Raw genomic sequence first — 10892 nt, forward strand, 5'->3', positions numbered from 1 at the left:
AATTGTTGCCTACGTTGAATCTTTTTAAGAATATTGTGAGGGAGAATAATTAAGCAGAAGAGATAATATATTTTAGCTTCATGCAATTTATTCCATACTTTCTAATATGAACTGTGCTTCGGTTAAATTCTAGTACTACTTAACAGTGGTTCTCATGCTGTTGAAATAAGTGTAACACATTTTTAATTTTGGCATGGTCAGTCTTTTGTCAGCCAAAGTAGTTAAGACAAAAATAGATTTATACAGCCTAAAAATTAAAAGTAATGAAAAACCAACGATCTAAACAATGATTTTGAGGCTAGTTTAAAATAGGATACGTTTTTGTTAAATACTAGTTGCTGTCTACCATAAATGTATTCTTGGCCAAAAGTTCATAGGGGTATGAAACAGTGTTGAATATTTTGTTTGACTCATTTTATATTTTCAGTTCTAGTTGAATAAAAAGAAAAAATCTGAGTTGCTAAGCTGGAGACATTAATGTTGGTGGATGCTTTAGAAGATCAGATATTTGTTAAAACATTAAGAAAAATTTAAGAGTGTTTGTTCATGGATCAAGTTTATGATTTATTACATAATGCTGAAGGAGCTAGCAAATACTTGGGACTGAACCAGGATCCAAAAGGAACTAGAGCAACTGGAGTCAATCAAGCAACGTGACATTTAATAGGGGGAAAAAAAACTAAAGTGCTATTATATACTTGTACAAAAGAATAGGAAGAATTAAAAGAATAAGCAGAAAAGAAAGTTAATCTGTAGCATAAGGACTGAGGTTAGATGTAGGGAAGAGTGGTCTGACAGGGTTGTTTGTATCACTGAAATAGATTATGGTAGAAGAATGCAGAATAGCTTTTCTTTTGGCCTTTGAAACGGAGATTCTGGAGGCTTTGGCAATGAGTTAACGGGCATTTTACGGTGCCTTTTAGCTCAATATCTCTGTGACCGTGTTTAGCAGAGAACTCTTCTCAAAAGCCAGGCATTTCAAATTTTCGGCCGTGTAATGATATAATTCAGAGCAGCACCAACAACTTGTAAAAGACATGCCTGCCTGCATTTGTCGGCGAGTCGTATTTTACATCATACATTTCTTTCTATGTAGTGCAACATTTATTGAATTTTGAGTTTTATTTCAGTGATATTTTACTAATTTTTTAGAAGGTTGAGAGTTCAGTGCTGTTTTTGGTTTTGGTAGTCATTCTACTAAAGCAGTAGTATGAAACTGATTCAAACCTGCAAGGAAAATCAACGATTTGTGATATGACTATAGGTGTGTATTATCAACAACCACTAGATGTCTCTGAATACCCTCATAAAGAATGTGTTTTTCCTCCATCTTCTTTATACAGCGCACTCTTTCTTTATCAAGAGACTTAATTTAAATCTCTAATGTATGTTTTCCAAAGAGCAAATATAAACTATATATGTGATTGCAAATTGAAACTTTTATTTTGTCTGTTAGAAACAAAGACACCTCTGTTTTGATTACTTTCTGTAAGGTGGCAGTTATGATTTTTAAAAGAATCTTTAAAACCGTTGTTGTTGTTAGGTGCCGTGGAGTCGGTTCCGACTCATAGCACCCCTATCATATAGTGGTTCATTTCATATTTCAGTATTTTAATTGAAAGTATTTTTGTTAATTTTCCTGTCATTTTCGTTTTGATTTCCCTCCTAGTTAATGGATAATATTTGTTTATATTTCTGGATTCAGAGTATAGGTAATATATTGTAAAATACGAGTATATTTGGAATTTCATGATAATTATCAATTGTCTAGAATGAAATAATCCTTCCTGTATAGCTAATTGCTTCACAGTCTAGGAAGAGAAACTATCCCTTTGAAAGAGGCAGTTGTGATTTCTGAAATAAAAATAATTTGTTCCATTGATAAAATCTCATCTTAGTAATACAGCAGATATAATTTGATTCATTATTTGGGTTTGTCAGTGTATTCAAATTAAAATCTTACTAAGGATTATTAAACTTAAACTTAGCTTACAAAAGAAGCTATTTAATAAAAATACAGTCTTGCTCAAAGATGACTTTATTTTCTTTCCCAGAGACACCAATAAATAGTGTGAAACCATTCTTAGGAAAAAACATGAAACCTTAGTAGTTACATTTTATTCAGAGATCTTAGGGTACTGAATTCATGGCTTCTGACTTAACTAACAGTCTTAAAGGGTTTAAAGCCTTTACTTCTCAATATGCTTCACTTTGAAAGCCCTCACCTAAAGGTTGAAGATTTCTTTGAGGTTCTTTTCCATTTAAAAATGCTGGCTCTACAAAGGAGAAAATGAGTTTCAGTTCCATTTCTCTGGGTTAAAAAGATTTTGATTTCTTTCTCTGAGCACTTGTGTGGTCTTTAAGTAATCAGTCTCTATTGAACTGCATAAACAAGTAGGAAGCATATGATCAACTGTTACATTTTAAAGCCCAGAGCATGTGAATGTCTTCAGCATTTCCCTTCTCAGAAAAATAGCTTATAGTAATGGGGTCTTAGTCTTAGGATATTCAAGAACTGTATCAGAATAAAAAAAAAAACCTTTACCAATGACTTTAGAAGGAAATGCTAATACTCTGTATTGATGTAGTACTTTTATATAATACTTGTCAATCCCTTTACTAACATTAGCTCATTAATTTTCATGCCATTCCTTCTAGGGAATGAATGTCAGAGTCCTATCTCTGTTCATTTATTTTAGTGACAGACTAACATGACTGAGGAGTTTGAGAAGAACCTGAGAGGCCCAGAAAATCCAACACTTTAGTTTACTGGAAAGGACATATGGAAAGGACCCAAAGTTCAATCGGTCGTTCCTTGGACCTACTTAGGTCCTTTTAAGTACTTAAGGAGAAAAAGCAGACTTAAACTCTCTGAAAGGACAGTTCTTGATATAATCATTTACTGGACATCTGTGATTGGCCCATTTTCTTAAGTTTAATTAAAAAAAATTTGTACCTCTTAACCTCTGGGGAACTTTTTTCTTTCCTCTTCTCGGCAGCTCAAGAAGCTGTGTGTGTATGGCCTGTGGCCATGTACATTAGAGTTGAATCAAAGTAATAATTAGTTATTACAATTACCTGTCTTTTGTAGTAGTTTAAATGAATTTTTCTGATGGAATTTCAGAGAGAGAATCGCACACTATTGTATACAATGTACTAAAAATTTCATGTTATCACTGTCTTCAAGTCACAGTTCTGTTATTAATGAACGTGTTCCTCAATTAAAATTAAGAAAATGACATTCCCCATTTGAGCTGTAGGAGAAAAAAAATATATATTTTAAAGAAAATATTGCTGTGGCTTTTAATTAACTTGGTGTCTTGTTTTATAGGTTGATCAGTGTGTAATAAATGTTAATTAGGTTATTAGTTTAGCACAGGATATTTATAAATCAGCTGTCCAGTGAGAAGAATTTTCTTTAGAGACATTTTAGAAAAATGAAAGACAAATTCAAATTTACAACTTGTTTCATAGTCACAGTAACAATTCTGTTTGTTGCTTATAAAACAAAACTAGGAAATTTAATGAAGGAAGGCTACTGATGATTTTTTGATTTGTATCTGCTAGTACGTTTTGGGTACTTACTGGAATAGTAACAGCTAACATATTTTAGAGCGTTACTTATTAACGAAATGTGAACAGTAAGAATTAATACAGTTTTGGTAAAATTGCTACTGTAAAATATATTGGTGGGTTCTTCTTGGTTATAGAATTAAACTGGTAAAAGCCAAATGTGTTTGTGTACCTAGGGTTATGTTACTTCTTCCTGCACTTTTAAAGACTGAGATGTCTGTTTTCAGTCTTCATTTTGAAATGGTCTGATAATAGAGGCATGTACAGAGGAAGCCATGCTTAACCTTGCCTTGAGGGTCAGGTCATAGGAATGGCTTCACAGAAGAGGTCCAACTTGGAACCGAGTCTTGAAAGAGTAGAAGGAGTTGGCCATGGGACTGCATTCCAGGTTGTGGAAAAAGCAGATGCAAAAGTACAAACAAGCACAGCATATTCTGAAGCTGCAAGGAGCTTGGTATGGTACTGTGTGAGTAGGGAGGTACAGGAAGATGAAGCTGGAAAGGTAGCAGGTAGTGAAATTATGGAGGGCCTTGTATGCTGTATTAAAGATTTTAGTCATTTATCTATAGGAAATGAGGAGTCGTTGAAAGCTTTTAGCAGGAAAGTGACACGATCAGATTCACATTTTAAAAATGCTGTTCTGGTGGGAAATGGGCAAATGTCTACCTCAACTGCCAAGTAGGCTGACAATTCCCAAATTTATCTCTGTATCTTTTAATTCCGTTTCTCATCTTTTTTTCCTTCCCTTGGTTAATGTGTTACCATCTGCCCTGAGTCATTTTTTTACTACCGCTCTCTTAACATTCATATGCAATTGGTTATCTCTAAAGTGACCGGCATACAGTGACTAAATATGCACGAAACTTGTGTATTCAGTTTGCTTTTATCCCGGTAGACTCCTGAAGTTGAATCAGATTTGGATAGAATGTCAGGAAATGTACCAACAAGCCTGGGTTCATTTCATTTCATTTCTTTTTTTAATCTACCTTTTTCTAATGATAGACTTCATTTGGCTGTCGTCCCTGCAGCTTTTACTTATTCATAAGTTTGAATAGCCAGTTGTAAATTTCATGTGTTTCATTATGCGGCTCTCTAGTACTTGATTTAAGACCCTGAACTGGTCCAACAGTCTGAAATACTATAAATGCACTAACAGGAGCTGGTTTTAGGTATTTGTCCTTATGTGTTATCTTGTAAGGAGGTGACAATATTTTATATATAACAATATTTAGGTAGCAGCAGTTAAATAAAAGCATTGTGACATTTGATACTTGTGTGAGGAATGTAGGATATATTTATTTGACTATTAACTCCCACTTTTTTAACTGCTAGTGTGCTTGGGCCCTGAGATTCGGGTATAGAAAGGCATTGCTTCTTGTTAGTATAGATAAAACTCAAAAAACCAAACCAAACCAAATCTGTGGTCATGGAGCTGATTCTGACTCATAGTGACCCTATAGGACAGAGTGGAACTGCCCCACGGGGTTTCCAAGGAGCAGCTAGTGGATTTGAACTGCCGACGTTTTGGTTAGTAGCCAAACTCTCAACCACTACGCCACCAGGGCTCCTTTAGTATAGATAAAAAACCCAGTGGCATCGAGTCATAAGAGGGTCAGAATACTAGCAACCTGGGAAATATGCCATGGTATACTGAAGTATACTGAAGGTATACTGAAGGTGTGGATTAAAAAACATTTCTTGAGTATAGGGTGTGCGTAGAAGTATAGGGCGTGCATAAAAACAAAGGGGACAGAACACCCATCTTGTTTTGCTAAAGAACTGTAGAAGAACAAGAACCTCTGACTTTTTAGAACTTTACATCCAAATTCAGTAGCAGAAATGTGGAGTGCCGTTTTTCTTTTGTCCTTGCTCATTCATCTGCTTTTGACTTATCACCCTTAACTGGCCCAGACCTTCTGGCATTCAGACTTAAGTAGGCTTAGCTAGGGATTTTAGTACATAGGAAATGTAATGTGAAGCCTCCTTTGTTTCTGCTCTTAACACTGCAGAACAATTTTCCATTTGTCACTTTCCTATTCTCTTCTGTTGTCTTTATTGTTTAGCATCTCCTCTCTTTTTCTTCTGTGCTGTTTTCCTCTCCACAACTTCATTCCTAACTCCAGTGTGGAGCATGTTGAGAGACGATAATAGACGGCAGCACTGTGGAGACCCCAGGAACCGTTCCCTATCAGCCCTGGAAAATAGGAAGACAAAGGGGTACAAGAATCTTGGAGAATATATAAAAGGAGAAATTATACAAAATGAAAGTGCTTTCGACATGAAATTTCTCATCAGTCATTTAGTTATTCCAAAAGTGAATCACTGTTTTATTGATAATCTGGCCTCCCCCCTTGTAACTTCTGGCTTTTGCTAAGTGTTCTGTTTATGATACCGTCTGTTTAGTTACGCAGTCTTTAAGCATGTGGATCAAAAATAGGGTTGGTATCTATGGAGAAAGTGACATTACTGTGCGAGGAAGGTAGCATTCATACTCCCCCATTCCTTGGTGCCATTCTCTAGGGAGTTAGATTATTTTTCTGTCTGGAGTAGTTAGTGACAGGTTAAAAGGGATGAAGGTAAGAACTTACTGTATAGTCTATTTATAGTCATTTTGAAATATGCTACTTCCCTGTGGATGAGGCTTTCTAAAAACTATTAGTCTTTTGTCCTGAATCACCCATATGAACCATGAATATGTATCTAAAGATATCTGCAGTCACAGGCAACTATGACTTATTGAGAATAATAATGGCCAGAGGGGATAGCTTAATGATTCAAGGATCAGCTTCACATAAAGACTGTATCTGGTTTCCCTAGAAACCAACGATCAAATCTCATCAGGGTCAACCTAGACCTTTCTATAATAGATAAATTGAATAACATGCTGTTTAATTTGTATGTGTGTTGTTGAATGAAGCTATGAGGAGTATTTGGTCTGCATATTAAAGATATCGTCATTGTTTGGATAAGTAAGGAGAATTCCAGTGTTATTTTTCCAAAAATTATTTAGCCTTGAGTAACTGAGGATGCCCAAGAAACTTAAATGCACCAGTGTTGTGGAAGGCTATTTTTAATAGGTAAACAATGATTTGTTAATGATTTTTTTTTTTCTGGCTAGACTGTCTTTGGGTTTTCTGCCTCTTTAAAAATTTAGAAAATACAGACTAGTATAAAAAAGAAAATTAAAATTACCATTGGTCCTACTCAGAGAAATAGCTACTGCTAACCACTAGTAACATTGTAGTCAGTATTCTTTCAGCTGTTTCTGTGTACATATATGTAAATAATAAAATGTATCTGCGGGTCTTGTTTCTAAATTACCCCAAATTTAATTAGCTCCCAGTATTTCCCTGTTAAGAATAATACTGCCCTCAACATTCTTTTGTAAATATCTGTATACATCTGTTATTGTTTCCTTAATCTAAGTTTTTAGGAGTGGAATTGGTAGGTCAAAGGGTATGAACATTTTTCAGATGCTTCATTGATATTTCCAAACAGCTTTCTAGAAATGTAGTAAAATTGACACGCCATCCTCAGTGAATGAGAGTTCTCATTTCACTTATTGCCAACACTGGAGACACACGCACATACAATATCATCATTTGATGAAGAGCGCACTGCTTTCCTTTGTATTTCTTCTTTGATCATTTGTTTGAATGGAACTTTTTTTTTTTTAATATTTGGGTATTTTTATTTTTTGGTAATTTTTCTATTTCTATGCTTTGACCATTTTTTTGTTGGGATTCTTAACTGCCAAAAAACCTACATTTTCATTTGAGTGTTTTAGCTATTTTGTCAGACTTTTTTACTTACACAGAAAAGGAATTATATATAATTTTTAGTCTTTAATTTACCCTTTGATAAAAATGTAGCTGAGTATACAGTTAATAATATATGAGTTTCCATATTAATGAGTCATGTGTTCAATGCTCACCATACATTCATAAAAACTGATTATAGCTTGGATGTATTGATTGGCTGGCAGGGGGATGTAGGTAGTGGCAAGGTTAATGCAAAATCTTTTCAGTTATTGTTTGCCCTGAATTAACAGTACAACAATGTTTTCTGAAATTGCTCTTCAAAACACTGGTCCCACAAAGTGTCCTGTAAGAAGAGAGTTCTGTTGGTTAAACAGCTTGGTTCTCAGGGCTCACCAGGAGTTTACAGGCTCTGAGAAGCCCTGCAGGAAAGAAATCTGTCCAACTTTTGTAAACCTAGTACTTCCAAAATGTATTTTGATCATAGGACACCTCCTTTAAAATTCTTTTGATTATGTGATTTTTGTAAACTTTTTATTTTGAAGTAATTATAGATTCACAAGATGTTGCAAAGACATGCCCAGAGAGGTCTCATGCACACATCACCCAGTTTTCCCCAGTGGTAACATCTTGCCCAACTATAGTACAATATTGCAACTAGGAAATTGGAATTGGTACAATCCACAGAGCCTATTCAGATTTTGTCAGTTATACATGCACTCATTTGTGTGTGTGTGTGTGTGTGTGTACCTTCAATGCAATTTTATCACACACGTAGATTCATGTAATCTTCACCACCACAGGTGTCCCTCATATTATCCCTGTAATAGTCACGCTGTCCCCCTTCTGCCTTTCCTTAACCCCTGACAACCATTTGCTTTTTTCTTCATTTCTATAATTTTGTCATTTCAACAATGTTACACAAATGATATGTAGCCATTTCGTGATTGTTTTTTCTTCCATTTAGCATAATTTTCTTGAGCTTCATCCAGGTCGTTGTGTGTATCCATAGTTTATTCCTTGTTATTGCAGAGTAGTACTCCATGGTATGAATGTACTACAGTTTAACTATTGACCCATTGAATGGCATTTATTCCTCCCCCTTATCTTCAGCAGCATCTATTAATACCCTGTATAAATACTGTTCTGAAGAATACCAGTTTGGGACATTCTGTACCACAGAAATGATACAATTAAACAATTGTCATTTAAAAAAAGACTATGACAGGGCTACATAGTTTAAGCCTTTTTACTGTTTGGTTTAGGAGTTCCAGAGACGCTGTAATACTCTGATTTCATTGATTGAGAAAGAAAACATGGAAATTGAGGAAAGAGAGAGAGCAGAAAAGAAGAAACGGGCAACTAAAACTCCAATGGTAAAATTTTCAGCATTTTCCTAACTTTTAGGTAGATCCCATTTTTTTACATAATTAAAATGCCTATATTATGTTCAATGCCATAGTGATATAAAGACTGGTTTTATGAAATGCTAATTTGTGTTCGACAGAAAAAGAATAAGAACGCAACCACATGTTTCTTATTTGCTTGTGGAACATATGTTTAGGAACTCCCTAGTAACAGGACTCAGTATTAACAAAAAATTCCTCCTGAATTTAAGTAGAGGTGTAATGCAAGCAAAATACTTCAAAATGAGACTAGAGATATTGTTGGGGATAGGAGAGGGGTGGGGATGGGTGGGGTGGGGCCAAGGTTGAAACTGGGAGTTCTGATTTGATCACGTAAGTTTTTTGATCTTTGTGAAACCATGAGTGCAAATAGGAACTTAGAGCAGCCAGTGATACTCTATTTGGTAATAAGTTAAGTGTTTAATGATAAGATACCTGGATTTTAATCCAGCCAGGTTGCCTTGTATAGTGACAATTTAAAATACTCTTTAATAGATGAGATTATTTGAGCATGGTTAAAGAAACTACCGTATGTCGTCAAATCTGAGATGCCTTCCGTTGTAAGACACAGCATTATTTTATGTACCACTGAGAAAAAATGCTGTCATCAATTATAAGATGCATCTTGATTTCAGAGATGTTAAAATGTGAAAGAAATGTGCATCATAGAGTATATGAAAGTTTTTAAAAGATAATATACTCATAAATAAAACTTTGCCCAGAAAACTTTACGTATTAAGTAGTTCTTTAAGATGAGAGTACATTTATAGTGCCATGTATAAGACATGTATAAGACACTTGGTGGCTATTTTTGATGGGTATTTTGTGTCTTTTAAAAAGAAACATCTTTGAAGGTTATTTTACATTGGGTTATATAGTTTGTTGGGCTATCTAGAACATTGACTGTGAGTATAACATTTAAGTGAATATTCATGTTAAAAATTTTTTTTAATGCATTTACATCCTAGATTTAACATTGTTGGGCCATTTAAAAATGTGCATATTGGAGCAGAACATTAAATCTGTTTCCATTTTAGTCACAGAAAAGAAAAGCAGAGTCAGCTACTGAGAGCTCTGGAAAGAAGGATGTCAAGAAGGTGAAATCCTAAAGCCTAGAAATAAAGTGTTAAATGGGAAACTGCTCTTTTCTTGTTCCCATCTTCAAATGCTAATTGCCAGTTCCAGTGTGTTCATGGTACTCTTAAAAAAATCTCTTTGGTTTTGATTTCTTGCATATTTGATATATTTTACAATGCTTTCTACCTGAAGTGTGTAGCTTTGTATTTTATGCTTTCTAGTATTTTTGTGCATTTCACGTCTTCATCCAAATCCTCTCAGTCCTTGTTCTTTTCGAAGCTTGTGCTGAGGTTTTAGCTTTTCTATGTTTTATATGCCGCTGCTTTGAAAGAGAACCTAGATTCTATAGCTGTATTATTGTTGTTTCATACTTGAAATTTATATGGCTGTGGAAAAATGAATTAAAATGATTTGAGGAGAAAGACTTTTCACTTCTTTGTTGCTTTCTTTTCTATTGATTATGGGCTTGTATGTGTTACTGCATACTGTGATTAGCATAATAATTGTTTCTTTGAGGTCATCTAAATATTTTTTTCCTAAAGGAATAAAGGGTGAGAAAAGAAAAAAAATATTAAAAAAAAAAACACCTAATATTTGATACTGTGCTTGCTGTCAGTATGCATTACATTTAAATTATTCTCTAAATATTCAAGTGGGAAAATATAATAAAGAAATGTCTATAAGAAATTTATTTCCTGTTTTTTGTGCAGTAGAAAATAGTCGTGCTTGCTGAGTTGCATTGCTCACTACTGTGTATTTGGAAGAATGTTAAAGCTGTGCTTGCCAACTTGTGTGTGATCTTCTGTCCCAGAGAGCCAGTGCAGAGAAGTCTGGGTGAAACGTGTAGCTTTATTAGCAACTAATTTAAGAGAATAAAATTAGTGCTATGTGTGTAGAAGAAGGCTGCATTTCTTAGGAATATGGTTATGCTCAGGTAACAAAGATTCTCAAAGTGTCAGTTTTTACACGTCAAAAGCTTCTCTTCACTCATACTACATGTCCCTGCAGGTCAGCAGGATGTGGGGAGGTGGGAATCTGCTCCACAGGGTCACTCAAGGTTCCAGGCTGACCACACCAC

General features: G+C 34.8%; 1 protein-coding gene across 6 annotated transcripts in view; it reads left to right on the forward strand.

The window, feature by feature from the left end:
• SMARCA1 (SWI/SNF related, matrix associated, actin dependent regulator of chromatin, subfamily a, member 1) overlaps positions 1-10443 on the forward strand; it is a 70022-nt gene extending 59579 nt beyond the window's left edge. For 2 of the 6 annotated variants that reach the window (XM_049871979.1, XM_049871981.1), the window contains 2 exons: positions 8597-8738; positions 9775-9853. In XM_049871979.1, the coding sequence (XP_049727936.1) occupies positions 8597-8731 (135 nt within the window). In that variant the 3' untranslated portion in view covers positions 8732-8738; positions 9775-9853. Of the gene's footprint in view, positions 1-8596; positions 8739-9705 lie in introns of all 6 variants that reach the window. The other 4 variants (XM_049871977.1, XM_049871982.1, XM_049871980.1 and 1 more) reach the window with 3 other exon arrangements.
• The last annotated feature ends 449 nt before the right edge of the window (positions 10444-10892 follow it).

Source organism: Elephas maximus, chromosome X, assembly GCF_024166365.1.
Source record: "Elephas maximus indicus isolate mEleMax1 chromosome X, mEleMax1 primary haplotype, whole genome shotgun sequence".
NCBI lineage: Eukaryota > Metazoa > Chordata > Mammalia > Proboscidea > Elephantidae > Elephas > Elephas maximus.